The sequence below is a fragment of the Bombus pascuorum genome, chromosome 3 (genome assembly GCF_905332965.1).
Source record: "Bombus pascuorum chromosome 3, iyBomPasc1.1, whole genome shotgun sequence".
NCBI lineage: Eukaryota > Metazoa > Arthropoda > Insecta > Hymenoptera > Apidae > Bombus > Bombus pascuorum.
In genome coordinates this window covers 9,285,025-9,301,611 of record NC_083490.1, presented here as the reverse complement: position 1 = coordinate 9,301,611, position 16,587 = coordinate 9,285,025, and the positions used below count along the sequence as shown (strand labels likewise).

General features: G+C 29.9%; 2 protein-coding genes across 3 annotated transcripts; one reads left to right on the top strand and one right to left on the bottom strand.

Moving 5' to 3' along the window:
* Positions 1 to 62: 62 nt before the first annotated feature.
* LOC132905035 (U4/U6.U5 tri-snRNP-associated protein 1) lies at positions 63 to 4,581 on the bottom strand. Of its 2 annotated transcripts, XM_060955953.1 has the most exons (11): positions 4,256 to 4,580; positions 3,440 to 3,888; positions 3,228 to 3,356; positions 2,748 to 3,167; positions 2,530 to 2,671; positions 2,068 to 2,342; positions 1,893 to 1,980; positions 1,608 to 1,806; positions 577 to 763; positions 337 to 491; positions 63 to 259 (listed from the first exon to the last, which is right to left on the bottom strand). In XM_060955953.1, the coding sequence occupies exons 1-11, from the start codon at positions 4,416 to 4,418 to the stop codon at positions 232 to 234; spliced, it is 2,235 nt and encodes a 744-aa protein (XP_060811936.1). In that variant the 5' UTR covers positions 4,419 to 4,580; the 3' UTR covers positions 63 to 231. The 2 variants fall into 2 exon arrangements, 1 of the variants encoding a protein (XP_060811936.1); XR_009657722.1 differs by lacking the exons at positions 63 to 259; positions 337 to 491 and adding an exon at positions 1,341 to 1,465 and having other exon boundaries at positions 575 to 763; positions 4,256 to 4,581.
* A 956-nt stretch (positions 4,582 to 5,537) lies between these two features.
* On the top strand, positions 5,538 to 16,507 carry LOC132905032 (uncharacterized). Its single transcript, XM_060955946.1, has 20 exons — positions 5,538 to 5,813; positions 6,230 to 6,687; positions 6,773 to 7,221; positions 7,321 to 7,499; positions 7,570 to 7,970; positions 8,045 to 8,222; positions 8,303 to 8,514; positions 8,600 to 8,781; positions 8,853 to 8,980; positions 9,074 to 9,205; positions 9,285 to 9,416; positions 9,488 to 9,614; positions 9,690 to 10,252; positions 10,351 to 10,719; positions 10,843 to 11,215; positions 11,441 to 11,769; positions 11,886 to 12,727; positions 12,798 to 12,931; positions 13,007 to 13,185; positions 13,278 to 16,507. Exons 2-20 carry the CDS (start codon positions 6,263 to 6,265, stop codon positions 13,539 to 13,541), a joined length of 5,598 nt encoding a protein of 1,865 aa, XP_060811929.1. The 5' UTR covers positions 5,538 to 5,813; positions 6,230 to 6,262; the 3' UTR covers positions 13,542 to 16,507.
* The last annotated feature ends 80 nt before the right edge of the window (positions 16,508 to 16,587 follow it).

Sequence of the window (16,587 nt, the reverse complement as noted above, 5' to 3'; positions counted from 1 at the left end):
TATTATTTAATGATTTTTTCAATTACAAAAAGAATGGGCCCAAATAAAATTAGTTGTCTTCGTAAACTCACAAATGTTATTTTATTATCGTGTAAGTAGATTAACAAATTAAAGCAAAAATGTGCAAGTATTCACTTTCCAACGTACTATTCTGTTGAAAAAGTATACCGACAAGATACCAAATTTTCTGTCACTATATTATATACAGTTCTTACAACAATTATTTTTGACTTAATGCTTTGACTTCGATATGCTAGTCCTGAAAAAAAATATTCATAAGTATTATGAAATTAACTTTTAATTAATATCTGCTAGAGTAATATAAAATTGCTTTACGTTTGCATTTGTTTGCTTCCACTGAGTACTATATATGGCGACTGAGTTTCTTTTTGTTTTGCTTGTAATAAATTAAGCGTTCCTAGAGGGGTATCCGTAGATGACATTCGTTTCATTAAAACTTCTTGTTCTGCTTTTTTCATTCGTTTCTCAACCTATAAATTATAAAGTTATGTTTAATATCCACTTTGCAGTTTAAAAAGGACAGAGAGTTTTAGGTAGGATAATAAATAAGTTTACCTTATTTTTTCCTGGACCTTTCCCATGAAATTTATGTGAGAGATATCGAAAAGCTTCCTTTGCACTTAAAACATGACCATCGTCATCGATGTATTCCAGTTTAACATTTGGTTTGAAACCATCCTTCTCTTTGAATTCTGACGTTGGACCATTGAAACGATCCCTTCTACCAAATTTATCATCGTCTCTAAAAAAAAAACAAAGATAAATACAAATAACAATAAACTTCGTTCAAGTGTAAAAATTGATAGTAGCTCATGGAATTCGGTGTTTCGAAATTTACGTTACCGCGAACAAAAAAATTATTAAATTTCAAAGATACATTACATTATGCGATTAAATTGACACGAATCTAAACAAGTCGATATTAACTATCGTAATCAATAATATGTTCTTATCAAAGATATACTTAAGTTTAACTAATTATATGTATATGTATGTATTAAATTATTTGTTATTACTTCCTCAAAGAAGATTAACTTTTTTAACATATTCGATAGAACGTATAACCATAAATATTAAAAAGGATTTCAGTTCAAACCAAGATTGTATAAAGTCCGTATCCTAAAGGTTATTTTATTACCCATATTTGAACATGCATGTATAGAATGCAATAGTAAAATATTATACTGTGATGTATATATAGCAGATGAACTTCTTTTCTTGCTAATTATATTAATGCAACTTCAATACATACTTGGACTTGTCTAGAACGCTCGTACAGATCTCGCTTGGTACAGTAGAATCGCATAATATAAACATACCTCTATCAATCCTAACCTCTTCTTAGGCCTTTCATCATCTCCAACAAAGTAGTTAATCTCGTTGCGGTAGCAGATCATCCATTTTCCGAGCACCGAAATCTGAGCTCTCTATTTACGACTGTTAACTAACAGTTTGAAATTCACTAGAGACTCGTCTAACAAGGTTCGTTGATATGCATTCAATAGAAGAATATTTCTCACATTTGTTTCTCTTTCCAAATATGTAAGAAAGCTTCTTCTATTGAATGATAGTTGTTTCATACATACCCATAAGTCTTGTCCTCTATCGAGTAATTCTGAGCTTGTAGATGTGCGAAACGAGACGCAGATGGTCTACTACTATCTTCTTTTTGCAAATAACCTTTGCTCATAGCAAGTTTTAACGCTCCACCTACGCCATGTCCGAGCGAAGGTTCTGCATCTAAAATGGCGGCTTCCATTGCTACTGGTTCTGATGTACTTTCATCTGTTCATAAAATATAAAAGATTATATACAATGTAAAAGATCAAGATTATATATAATGTAAAAATCTGCTTGGATGTTAGAGATACCTAGATGCACAGTATTCCATGCGCCACGGCCGTCATCTTCATCCTCGTTTGCAGGAGGTTCCTCTTTGACTCCGTCCATTTCAAAGTCCTGCATTTTTTATTAAAAAAAGAAATTAGGAAAAGGAGATTAGATAATACCATTTCAAGAGAAATATAGTAATAAAACATTCAATACCATCAACTCCTGTCCATTTTCTTCTCTGTTTCCAGCAAGACCATAAGTAGGAATGTCTCCTAGTGTTCTACAAAACTCTGCAGTGGCGTTAAGAACAATATTTCCAGATTGACTCTCTTCAGATCCCATAGACTCTTGTTTTATAGTTTCAACTACCTTTTCGATATTTGATAATTGGGATTCTTTTAGTTTTTGAGCCTTCTTCAATGCTAATTGTAGTTCCAACTCTTTGTCATCTTCTTCCAATTTTATTCCACTGAGATCTTCAGTGGGAGCTTGAGGATGAAGAAAGATTGGCTTATGTATTTTTAAACAGTACAATAGTAATATAACAGTATAAATAATTAATATAATTAATAGTAATAATTAACGGTACATAATACGCATAATAATAATTAACAATACAACAGAGATCCAAATGCTAAAAAGTAATTATAATCTTTAAAAAAATATACTAAATACCTCCCAAATCATCTACGTCCAAAACATCGTTTTCTTTTACGTCTTCGGTTTTTTTGGCTCTCCTACTTCCAAGATCTCGAAGATAATCATTGTCTTCAGGAATTAAATCTTCTGCTTTTAATTTCTTTCTAATCTTTCGAACCTAAAATAATATGACAAAATATTGAGCTTGTGCATTATGTAAAAAATAGTATGAAGTCTTGATTTCACAAAATTACCTTTTTCTTTGGCTTCTTAAATTTCGCAAGTTCTTCTTCATTATAATATTCACTAGCTAGTTTTGGCTCTGTTAATTGTAATGATTCTAATCGTTTATTGGCTAAACGTTGTTTAACGTAGTCGAGTTTATTCTGCTTCACGTCTTTGATGTTATTAATTCCCAGTGTGAAAGTGTCTTTTTTCGCTCCTCCAATCTCTTCGTCATATTTTTCCAAAATTGTTTTCTTTGGGAAACCGAATTCATCGAAGTTATCGTCATCGTATGCATCGTAACCAGGCTTCTTCGTTTTATTGAAAATATTACGTTGATAACGTTCCTCATCAGTTATATTTACGTTAACAAGCACGTCTTCGCCTTCTTCTAGTACTTGTCGATCTTTTAGCGTTAAGACAAGTGTTTTGCCTTCTTCAAATTTCTCCTGTTGAATATCATTCAATTGCTATAATTTTTGAAAATATGCATAAATGTAGGTACTTACAATATTGTGCTCCACTTTGAGGCCCTTTAAATTTTTTTCAGTATAAGCTGTATTACGTGCAGCATGAATTTCTTCTTTAACCAAATTTCCAATTCCAAATTCTTCATCTAACTGATCTAACATTTTTGCCTAGCAAGAAAATAGAAAAGATCAAAACATTAATTGTAAATATGCTGATTGAGTAATATATATTTGGAAAACATTGAAAATACCCTTTCTTCTGCTTTTTTCTTCTCTTCCTCTAAACGTCTGGTCTTATCAATCCAATTTCTGGTATCATCATCAGAATCACATTCACCTAAACTCTTTACTTTAGCTAAATTAGCCTCAATTAGTCTCTTCTGTTTCTGAGTGCCAATCTTTTCCTTTAATTTTTGGGTTTTTAACTTTTCGTTAACATCAGGAGCAGGCTTGTGATAAAACTCTCCCAAGTCATCCTTAATCTTATTAGGATCATCTTTTGGTCCACTATCAACTTCTAATGGTTTTAAACCTAACTTTGCTCTTAATTTGTTAGTTTCTTCAATCGATAGAGATGTTTGTGTTCCACCGCCTTTGCTTGGTGAAGGGCTGTGCTGCTTAGAGATTTCAGGAGGTGGAGGCGTTGACGGATGTGAAGACTTAGAAATTTTTGGGGGTGGAGGTGCATTAACTATTTCAACTGAAATAAAATAAACGCAGTATTAACTGATATTAACTATCGTATGCTCATCATAGTAAATGCTTATGTACCTATGCAAAGTATATATTATTATTTGCTTTGATTCCCTCCAAATTACTTAATCTTGTACTTGAAATTGATAAATATGTTTCTGCGCAGACGAAACACGATATTATTTTCGAAACGATGACAAGGAGAAATAACAGAGATAAATGAAAAGTATTTTAGCTTATCTAACCGCTCATAAATAATTACATTTTTGAAGCGGTGCGCGCGTAGTTAATTTTTTTACTAAAACACACGACATTGAGAAAAGGCACTGTACAACGTATTCGTATAATTTAAAAATAATGAATCAGATAATAACCATCACTATCATAATCCTTGCGTTCTTTTCTTCTATGCTTTTTGTGATGCCTGTGTTTTTCCGATTTCTCGCGTTCAGGCGTGTAGCTTCGTGAACGGCTACGGTGACGCTTCTTCTTAGCGTCCCGACTCTTCTCGGTTTTATGTCGTTTATTCGAGCCCATTTTGAATCTTTTTAGTTACACGTATACCGTGCGATACACCTTTTTTCTTAAATTTTTTAAAAATTTACAATTTATTCGGCTCTACTTCGTCAATAGCTACTACCATCCGCCATTTTTTCAATGCGCACTTCAAATGACAATACCATGTGAAGTGTGATGTACATATTACCAACCATGTTTAGGATAACCTAAAATATTTTCAGAAACAATTGTATCCAACTTAAAAATCTGTTTCAATATTGGCGTTTTAAATTTTATGAAATATTTATTCTTTAGTTTATATTATTATACATAAGATTTAAATATCGGTTGAAATTTGTTTTTCAAGCTATAAAGATTTTAAATTTTCGCTGAAGATATCCGCATGTACGCTGTCCGCCATACATCAGCGTACGTATTTGAACAATTGAGAACGTTCAGTGATGTATTTTAAGACGGTCTCGAAAATAACCGTTAATAACTACTATTAACACTACTGTTAATATGCATAACGGTTTTGATTAATATAAAGATATTCTAAATGCCTAGTTGTTGTGAAAAATTAAAATTTCTATATATATCGGTTTCTTTTATGATTTCTGTATCAATCCTTATATCGGTCTTAGGACTGTCTTTTTCATTTCTATATTGCCAAAAAAAAAAAAAAAAAATATGCAAATATATATTCTCGTTTGAAAAAGCATTCATAATCGTGAAATCTAGGAAAGTATGATTGTGAGAAAAATTTGTATATAAACCTGAGAAGAAACGGTCCTAAGACCGATATGAGGATTGATATAGTATATTATTTGTTATAGCATTTACTATATTAAATTTCGTATTATTTAACAGTAATTTCATATGACTATCAAAATTTGATGTTATGAAAAAGAATGTAGAACTTAACTTCTTGGGAAAATAAAAGTATGTGTTCATACATTTTGTATGTACTGTATTCATTAACATTCTTTATTTTCGGTACCTGCGTACACCTATGTATATAAGTTAAAAGTATTTAATTTTGTCCCAAAAATATTAAAATTATTAAAACAGATTCGTAATTGTATTCATGATCTATCAAGGCGCATATGCAAGAAATATTCGCTTGCATAATAAACTAGTAATTTTGTTTTTTTCATGATGGTAATAGTGGTGATTATAATGCAATATAACCTTGGTATTCTGACGTTTGGAAATTTGACGGCGGTGTTATTGTAAAAATGTAATGCGTTGTAAATAATTAATTTTCTTCGTTTTTCGTGTAGGGAAAAAATAAATACGTGTCGACGGAATGCGTAATGTGATATTTAAGCTAGATTACTTTTGCAATCATTTATTTTTAGCACAACAAGAATTTCTTAATAGACAAATCTTTCTCCTCGGTAACTATATTATTTTACAAGCGCATAAACACAGGTATAATATCTTGCCATGTATTCATAAATATTTTACACTATTATAATAATAAATAGCATAATATGAATATTATGTCTTATGTAAATTTTTCCACGATCTCTTAGAATATGTATATGACAAATAATTTATTAATTATTGATTTAAATATGTGTAAGTCATAGAAATTTATGATGATCTTTTTCACCTATTTATTTTTTTTGACTGTATTATATTTACATTTTTACGGAATTAGAAGTTTGATAGATATAAAATCTTGTATATCTTTAAAAATTTAATAATTACATTATCTTTGTAGATATTAATTAAGTTTGAAATTTATAAAAATATATATTGTATTTTTTCTTCTGGTACTGTATGATAATAATATTTTTAATAGAATCTCTTTAAAGAATTTAATATAATATTTTATATTTCAGGTAGTATTAAGATTACCAGTTGCCATAAATATAATGATTGCAGAAATAGGCACAGAGGGCTTTCAGCCAATGACAAGTTTTACTGAAGAAAGGCTATTTAAGTTACAATGTTTGATTAAAGCAACCGAGATACAACACAGTGCACAATGTGAATATGGAAAGAAATTATTTTTAGCACTTACAACAGGAAATGCTGACATTTTTTTGTATTATAAGAAAGATTCAGTATCTACCGCAGTAATTAAAAGAATACCTTGGTTCCAAGGATCTCACAAACAAATCTCAGCTCTATGTTTTCACTCTATGGGATCATGGTTGCTCACTACAAGTGTTGATGGATCTGTATATATAATCCCTGCTCTATACTTTGTAGATGAAAATTGTGAGAAGGACAAAAGATGGACTAGTGATGATATAACTTCTTTTCCTTCCATTAGTTCACAGTCATCCCATTCGAAGTACATATTATAATTGGATTTGTAATGAAACATAATCATAAGTTAATGTTTCACTTATTATATTTTTATAATTTAAAATTTCTAGGCCTACTGCAATTGTATGGTGGCAAAGTACAGTAATACCAGCTGAAATTGGTATTATTGGAACTGAGTATGGAGAGATTATATTTCTAAATCTTGAAACTGGCCATCAAACAAATGTCACACAAATCAAAGGGAATATTGCCAGTTTGCATATTTGTCGCGATCAAAGTAATGATATTGTATCTCTTCTGATAACAAGCCAATCCAGAGGACAATGGAGATTACTTTTGGAGCAGCGTACATACAGTTGTTTGCATCATTTAGAGAATGGGGAATCATATAATGCGTTGCATACAAATGATAACATGTATGATAATACCAAGATATTTGCTTCTACCAGATCCAGATTGCAAGGACTCAAGCAGTTGTCTGTGGAAAAAATTGCAATTCTTAGACAAAAGTTAATAGAAACAAAAAATCAGACATTAGGAGAAAATTTACAATATCATGGTTTGTATACTCACATAAAATTCAATAATTATTTAATTTTTTTATAAACCATTAATGAGAATAATTTAACTTTTAACTATCTTTTTACTAATTTTACAGATATTACGAGCAATAGAAATACACAAAATATAACTATTAATTCTGACTCTTCTACAGAAGTAAATCAGAATCAGATAACACCAGAAGCAATGTCAAAAGATGTATTTCTAATGTCTCAGTTAGATAGGGATGGACAACAATTATATACATGTTACCATTCTATTACAAATCAGATATTGGTATAGTAATATTTTATTAATTCTTAGTTGTAATAATAAATATGACATAGGAACGATTTTAAAATTGCAGGTATATGGACCTAATTTTACTACCGTACCTTTATCGGCGCATAAAGTATTTGAATCATGTAGAAACGTTTTATTAACTCAGCGATTTTTTTTTATTACTGACGTCAGTCAACGTGTAATATATGTAATATCAGACAGATTATCCGAAACTCGTAAGAGCGATAATGGTAAATTTAATCCAGAGTGTATTGTTGGCCACTTTTCTTTGATGAACAGTAAAGAAGTTATACGTGCTGTGTACAGAGCTATTGATTGTACAAATAGTGCACCAACAACACTTTCTGAAGAAATTAAACATAAATACACGTTACCAAAGGGAGTAAGAGATATTAAAATCGAATTACCTCATGTGGATACTTGTATAATTGTAACAAATCATTCTGTATATAAAATTGTTTTAAGGTCAGTGTTATATCCTTATTATATCTTATTCATTTCATCAAAATTCATAATAATCATATCGTTTTCATTTGCAGGAAATCAATATTATCAATTTTTATGGAATTAGTATTAAAAAATAATGAACTTGAAAAAGCGGCAAAGTTGGCTGTAGTGCTCGGTATTAATGCACAACAATTATTAGAGCAAGCTGGTGATATACTTTTAACTAATAAAGAATTTCCACGTGCTGTAGCTTGCTATAAATTGTCTAAAGTAAGTAAATATAAGAAAGATGCTAACATTGTTTCCTCATTTAAATTTGTATATAATTTTTATGATTACTGTTTTTTCAGTGTAGAATAATGAAGAGTATGTTAAAATTTGCTTCTGTTGGTTATACAGCGGATTTATTACGTTGTCTTACACATTGTTTAACTTCCCCTGTTATTAGCGAAATGCCTGTTGCACCAAGAATACATCTTTCTAACTTATGTGTTCTCGCTTTTATCGAACGAACGCTTCGAGCTTCATCTCAAAAGTCCAAAGCTATATATAAAGAATTTTTGTAAGCATTTAACTAAAACTCGTTCAGATATGACTTATAAAAACTTTATGAAGAAAATATTCAATAAAAATCATTTGAATTTTAGGTATTTCTTATCTACAAATTCTTTTTATGATGAATTGTTAGCAGTTAATATCGCTGGACAGACGTGTCTGTGGGAAGTGTTACATCATTTAGCAACACAGAAGGGTCTTTATGGACAAATGTTAGATATTCTTATGAGGACAATACATACTTTCAGCACAAGCAATTTCCAACCAACACCATGTAATACAAAATTATAATTACAATATAGTTTAAAGATAGTTATGTAATTATTCATAAAACAATTTTTTTAGATGGTTTGTTGATATGTATAAGTGAACCAAGTCTAATGCAAGCAATGTTAGTCTATCCTGAGTTAGCTAGAAATCATATGTCATTTATTCTTGATAATCTTCAAGAATCTCAAATTTTTGTACTTCAGGTAGGATTTAAATTGTGTTTATGTCATAAATACGTTAATAGCATATAATATAATATAAAAATAATTAATGAAAATATTTTTATTGTGTTTTAGAGATTAGTAACACTATACGATCCAACGAATCCAGTAATAAGACCTAGGGTAGTGCGATGCCGATTACGTCATAGAACTACTTCGCACAGTTCTCAATCTAGTCAATGTGATTCTATAGATCTCGTGGAAAATGTATGTATAATTAACTTATTATTCAATTAACTCATTCGTTTATTCATATAATTATCATCTATTTTTATTTCTTATGTAGGATGAGGCTGATACACTCATTGAAGAAATCATAGAAACTTTTTTACTAATTTTACTGACTTTGATTTATAAAAAATCTATTTTACATCAAGAATCTACTACATGTAACATTGAATTATTAGAATTTAAGAAGGTAATTATAACATAAACTGCTTAGTATTTCATGTTAAATAGATAATCATATATTTATATAATTTAAACTAGGATCATAGAAATACTAATTCTGGTGCTGATTTCAAAAGAAGACCATTATGTGCTGGATTCTCTCATGTTGCTCTTATTAGGAACGGAAATGTTTATACATGGGGAAGTTCTGTGCATGGATGTTTAGGTAAATATACATGCAATTAAAGACATATTTTTTTATACCCTTTATATGTATTATACTTATATTAATTATTATTAGGAATTGGTCCATCTGTATTGAGATATGGTTCGCCTCAAGCTATAACTTTTTTCTGGCTCATGGAAGTTGAGGTTCTCAGTGTATCTTGCGGACATTGTCATACTCTGGCAGTAACCAATAACGGCGTTTACGCGTGGGGTTCAAGTCAGTTTGGTCAACTAGGTCTGGGAAAAATTTTACAATGTTCAACCCCTGAATTGATCACTTCTTTGGCTCAAGAAGTCATTATTGATGCAGTAGCTGGACAATACCATTCAGTAGCATTGACTGCAGATGGTAGAGTTTTCACATGGGGTTGGGGTGTTCATGGCCAATTGGGTCATGGTAATACCGACAAAAAAATGACTCCCACGTTAGTTACGTCATTACTTGGTACCGTTATACGTTACATTACTGCCGGTCATGCACATACATTAGCTCTTTCAACAGAGGGTATTGTGTATGCATTTGGTTGTAATATTTTTGGGCAATTGGGTGTGGGTAGTAATGTTAAGAGTTCAGTGCCAATAAAAGTTTCGTTATCAGAAAGAATAACTCTTATTACAACTGGATATTTTCACAATGTAAGTAAAAAAGTTTATTGTATTATGATCATTTATCATATTAAAGTAAATAAAAGAAAAGATTACACATCTTTGCTAATTACATTATTTTTTGTTAGCTTGCTGTTAGTTCTACAAATAAGTTATATATATGGGGAGCTAGTCCCCAAGTTCTCCGATTGCAAGCACAAACGCAAAAACGAACTCGAATATTGGAACAACGAGACTTAAAGCAGTTTGAAAATATTGATGAGTTCGAAAAAGTCACGGATTCCGCAAACATGAATGATACAAATGAAGAAGTCTTAGAAAATAATGCACAAAATAGAAATGTACAATCAAAAGCATGCGGTATTAGTACAGAATCACGAAAAAAGTTAGATAACACGTGTTTAAAAAGTGTAAACGTCGGATCCCTTGAAGAAGCTCAAACACATTTAAAACCAACCATTGTAGATACGAGTTTAGTCAAAGGGGATATCATCCGGGTTAGTTGGAAGATTCTCTTTAACAAGATTACTATTTTATCGTATTTTATCGTTCCTTTTTTTATTTTGACATTTTTTCTATATCTAAATTTTATAACACATCTATTAATAATAATGTAACAGATATCGGCTGGTTGCCACCATAATGCTCTCATGACGAAGGATGGATCGCTTTATATGTGGGGCAGAAATTTGGATGGGCAGATAGGCAATGGTAGCAGACGGGAAGTGCCGATTCCTACGCCATTGTGTTACAATCCTGCTTCGATTTTTGCACAAGTACCACCAAGGCATAATGCTTACAAACGAGTGGAAGAGGAACAAGATTTAAACGGCGATGTAAAGAATTCTGCGGTGAACGAGAGAAATGGAAATGTACATGATGAAGCTAGATCATTCCAGGCAGAAAGCAGTAAATCCAAGGAAAAAATAAACCCTATAATTAAAACAGTTGCAATTCATTGCGGATACGATTATACAGTCGCTATTCAACCAGGTATCTAAACTGCATAATATGTTGTGCTGACGAATGTTAAAAAAAGCTTGAAGAAGATAAGTTTTATGTTTATAGTACAAAATTTAGCTTCATTATCCCCTTATGCTTCTAGACGTAGACTTTTTGATTAGTTTAAAGTTAATTAGTTTAAGTGATTATTCTCGTTAAATAGTTTCAGGTTCTGCTATCAACAATGTTTTCATTTTTCGCTGTATTCTCTTTCAGGAGGTACAGTTCTAGCTTGGGGTAATAATAGTAGAGCACAATTAGGTCGGCTTCCTGCAAAAGATGCACGTGACACCGACGATAAGCTTGTGTTGATTAAAAAGCGAGTTGTACGGCTCCCTCACGCATCGCATGTAGCTTTGGACGTACCTAGTCAAGTTCCTAATATTCCCGCTCCCATTATTTCTTACCAAAGTTATGACATACCCTCTCTGGCGGGTATAATTCGTCCTTTGAGCGTTATCGAAAAATCACCAGGAGAATTGACACTACATTATGCATTAGAATATTTCTCTGGTTTATATGATTCCTCAAGAATTATAGAGAAGGTTGGTTTTTTATTATCTTACATAATTTTTAAAAGAATCAACTAAAACTTATAGTTCTATAGCGATATGTTAATAAAAATTTTGTATAATTAATAATTTTATATCTTCATTTTTAGAGTGTCGAGTTGGGAAACTACCAAGCTTGCTCAAAAATAGCTATGCTGCAGCATAATATTTCTGATGCGTTTTCGTATCAATTGAAAATATTACACGTATTGAGTCTGCAATCTTGCTCAAAAGTGAAGTCTGAAAATTTGTGCGAAAAGACAGAACGAAAGTCTTTGGATGAGTGTGATTTAAAGAAGTCTTCATCAGCACATCACGTTAGAAAAAACACTGAACTTTTTAACAAACAGATAGAGAAGAATCTGATTGATTCTGTAAAAGATTGCGCCGCTAGGAACAAAATGAAAATTCCTGCAAGCAAATCATTAAATAGTCTGCAAACGCTTCAACAAGAACTATACACATTCGATTGTCAGGGTGGCTTAGAAGAACTGTGCAGAGATATTAAATGTGAAAATGCACCTGTGGGGATTTTCGGGGATAGTTTCGATTCTGACACTAGTTCTGATTCGGAGGAATGGTTGGAAAGTCTTATTTTCAAGGAAAACCAATTACCAAAGCAAAAAAAAGCAGAGATATTCACTAAAGATTGTTCTTCTCCTCCCTCTACTCCTATGAAGGAAAGTGTAGATCAGTTGCCCAAAAGTAACGGGACATTTTATGAAAAGAAAATTTCTCGATCTCGGCAGAATAATATAACCAATGAAGCTATAAAAGTTATTAAGTTTTTTTTGAATGAAATGGAAAACGAAACGGACACTATCAAATGTAAAATGTTACAAGATGCGCTTGAGTTCTGGATTAAACACGATTTACCGATGCAAACTATAGAGAATATATTTTTGGAACACATTCAATCGATCTTTTATCCTCTTGGATTGCTGTTATTCTGGTAAATTTATTATATTTATTTATTGTACGTTTTTAAATAACGTCGTCATAATCGTAAAATATTTTTGCAGCCAAGAAATCATGGATAAATATTTGGATATAAATAAAAATAATAGCGAAGCTAAAAACTTTATTGCAATTAACTGTTTTTCTCTTAAGTTTTGTCTTCAAGTGTGTTCCACGTTATTACATCATATCGATCAAAGTAAGCAATCTTACGTTTTGAAATATCATATCGAATATAAATACTTTATACTAAATTATTATCTATTTATTTTAGATCAACCTATGCCTGATTACATTAAACTATTATCTTCCTTAATGGCTGACAAATTTGGACCACCATTGACTGGATATCCAGGCTCAAGTGGAAATAATACTCCAAAAGAAATGATGGAAGGAGTTATAAGCACTGTGTCTTCTAATATTCATGACTCCAAATCTTTTGTACACATTAAGGTAGATTATAAAATTATAGTACATTTATTTTGTTATTTAAAGTATTGCTTAAATTAAGAATTATTTTTATAAACATTTATTTATGAAATTAGGATCCGGATGCAGTATATCGATTTCTCGAGGCTGAAGAAGATACAATGATATTCACGTGTGGACATCATTTTCCACTAGCTACATATAAAACCGAAGTAATTCCAACGATGGAAACCGAGTTACTGGGATCCGAATCATTAGTTCTTCCACATACAGCCCAGTACTTAGGAAAAATGTTATCTCAAACTACTAAGCCGGAAATACTATGCCCTTTGTGTATACCGAGAGCATTGGAAACATTGGCGAAGAAACATGATGGATGAGAAGTATGTACCTGACATTTTATTTTAACGAAAAAGAACAAAATGATAGAAAAAGCTGACATATAACTTTTTCTTAGAATCTTAACGAACTCTAAAATTATACACATGAAAGAGTGAACTTTTAAATTAATTTTAATGAACTAAAACATTAAACTAACACTGACATGTAGTTAATGTAAATTAAAATAACGATTACATTTAAATTTACGGACAACACTTGCCATCGCAATTGCGTTTTATTCAATAAACATTACAAAGCACTGTAAAGAACTAAAGCTCTCTATATCCTTGAAATTATATTTTTTAGATTATCTATAGATGTAGGTAATTCTACATAGACATCATTATAGTGCACTATATGTTTCATTACTTAAGAACATGCATCGTGTCCAATATCAGGAGGATTATTTCATTATGCACTTTGAAATTGAACATATTCACTGAAACTAGATACATATTATGTGTTCATGAATTGTCAAGTGATATTTCAAATACTTTACTAAAACGTATCATGAATTAACAAGGGATAACATTAAGCATTAACATTTTGAGTATACATATTTAAATTTGTGAACCTCAGAAAATTAAAAAAGATGTAGTGAAATATGTCATTTTCAATTAATATTCTACATACAGTTAGCACTATATTTTAAAAAATAAATTAGAGATTCAAATACAACGATGTAATGTGAAGAATAGCAAACCAGGAATTTTTTCCTTTTTGGACTTTGTTTATAAAACAATTTTATCTCAGATTGTATAAATTTTAGAATTGATATTTTACAAGGATTATTTTTTATGAATATGATGATTATATTGTTAGTGAATTTTAATTTATACTGCTTGAAATATTCCTTTTAGCAGATGTTACATTTTATTTGAGAACTAATTGCTTATCATTATCTGTTATATCTTATTACAATTTTAACTTTTAATTCAACTGAAAGATCCAGATATTGTGTTGTAAAATATATAAACGGCTATAAAAAAAATATGTCAATAAGATATAAAATTTATTAACACTTTCGTGATCGATAGCACGATACTACGTATTTTTCTTTCTTTTTTTTTTTTTTTTTTTTTTTTTTTTTTTTTTTTTTTTTTTTTTTTTTTTTTTTCTTCATGATTTTATCAGACCTCAGGGGATAACCTTTCTACAATTTTGGTAAGAGAGAAAAGGGGTAGATATATGCATAACAGAGTTGAATGAGAAATGAATCAATGCGGGCGCGAAAGTGTTAATAAATTTGTTAACCAAATATTACTTACTGTGAAGCCATAATATAGAATTGTACAGTAGTTATAGAAACATTGTAAAATATATAAAGAAAAAAAGGAGATAAGATTAGGAAATGGACACAGCTATTATCTGTGCAATCTTATAAAATTGGTGCAAAGTGTTAAGGACTGATGAAAAATGTATTGATCTAGTCTTCAAAGTATATGCCAGAATATATTAGTTGATCTTAGAAGTTGGAAAGAATAGATCATTAATAAAAAAGATATACATATATATATCATGTGATTCTTCGTGAACTTATGTTGATTAGATGATCAATGTATTGACATTGTAAACGTGTAGAACGTGTACATAGAACATTGTTTATAAAGTTAGAAACTTTTGGTTACAGATGGAGCAAGTTCATAGACATATTCTGTTGTATGTTTTAAAGTAGAATTGCATGAAAGTGGAAAATAATACTTGTGTATGTGAGGGAACTTTTCCATTATCATTTTAGTGACCAATATAAATGAAGGTTTAGAAATTAATCAATGCAAATTGTGGAATAAAATGAATATTCTTTATTGTTAAAATTATATTATTAAATAGTAGAGCTAAATGAAGGTGTAAAATTATAATAGCACAAAATGAATAAAATAAATAGTATATGTATGTACATCCAATTTCTCGCACAAAATAATGTAAGTTAGAAGTAATAAAAAATTAATTATTGACATGCAAAAGAATTACTCACAGATATACATTGTGTTGAGTCATTCAGTATCATCCAAAGTATTTAAATAATGATCAATCTCATTAAGAAGAAAATAAGTAAATTTGAAGATTTCATAACAAAATGATAAAAAGAAGTAGAAATACTTGTGAAGTGATCTTTAATATTCTTTGGTAAATTTTTAATACTTTCTTTATATTTAAAAATTGTAAATACCTTCATTTAGTTCACAGGAAATATTTCTTTATCAGATATTTTACTAATTTCCTAAATGTGATATGAAACAAAATTTATATTACTTATTTTAGATGCTTGAGATTGTTGTTTTTATCTTTCCTTTTATAGAAGATTTAAAATTGTAAATAAGGAAACAGTATATGTATCATTTAAGAAAGTGGAATATTTTAAGCAAAAATAACATTGAATAATATCTCAATCCTTCTTTTAGAAAATTTACGTATTTAACACGTGTGATACTTTATTCTATTAGCTATTCTTTTTAAATTGTATAATATATTTGAAAGCGTATAATATATGTATAGTATATATTATATCCTTGACATATAGGTCTCCAACTTATTTCTCGATACTTAACATACGGGTATAATGTTATTAAAATAATAAACAAGAAATTTAAACAATTTTCTTAAAGATAATCTATTCTATACAAAATAAATAGATTATGTTTTTGTTCATGTAAATTGCATTATTCTTTATCTATATTAAACATATAGTATGTATACGGCATACCAATTGAAATAAATTGTTTATTTAAGTTCCAACAAGAAATATTGACACATTTCTTTTGTGTAAGTTGTATTAAATTCAATATATAGTATAAAATTGTTCTTAAAGTTCTAATTCTATATATGTGAACAGCTGCAATATTCTTGTAATATACATCCGAATGTATAATTTTGAATGTCTTATACATATATAAATTATGAAGTCTTTCACTGATAGTATTTAGACAATTAAAATATTGGATCACAATAAATGCAATTAAAACAATTTTTTTTCTTTTATTTCAAATAAAATCCATCCAAATATTGCCTTCCAGATAAATACCTTGAATTGAGTATCTTTAAAAA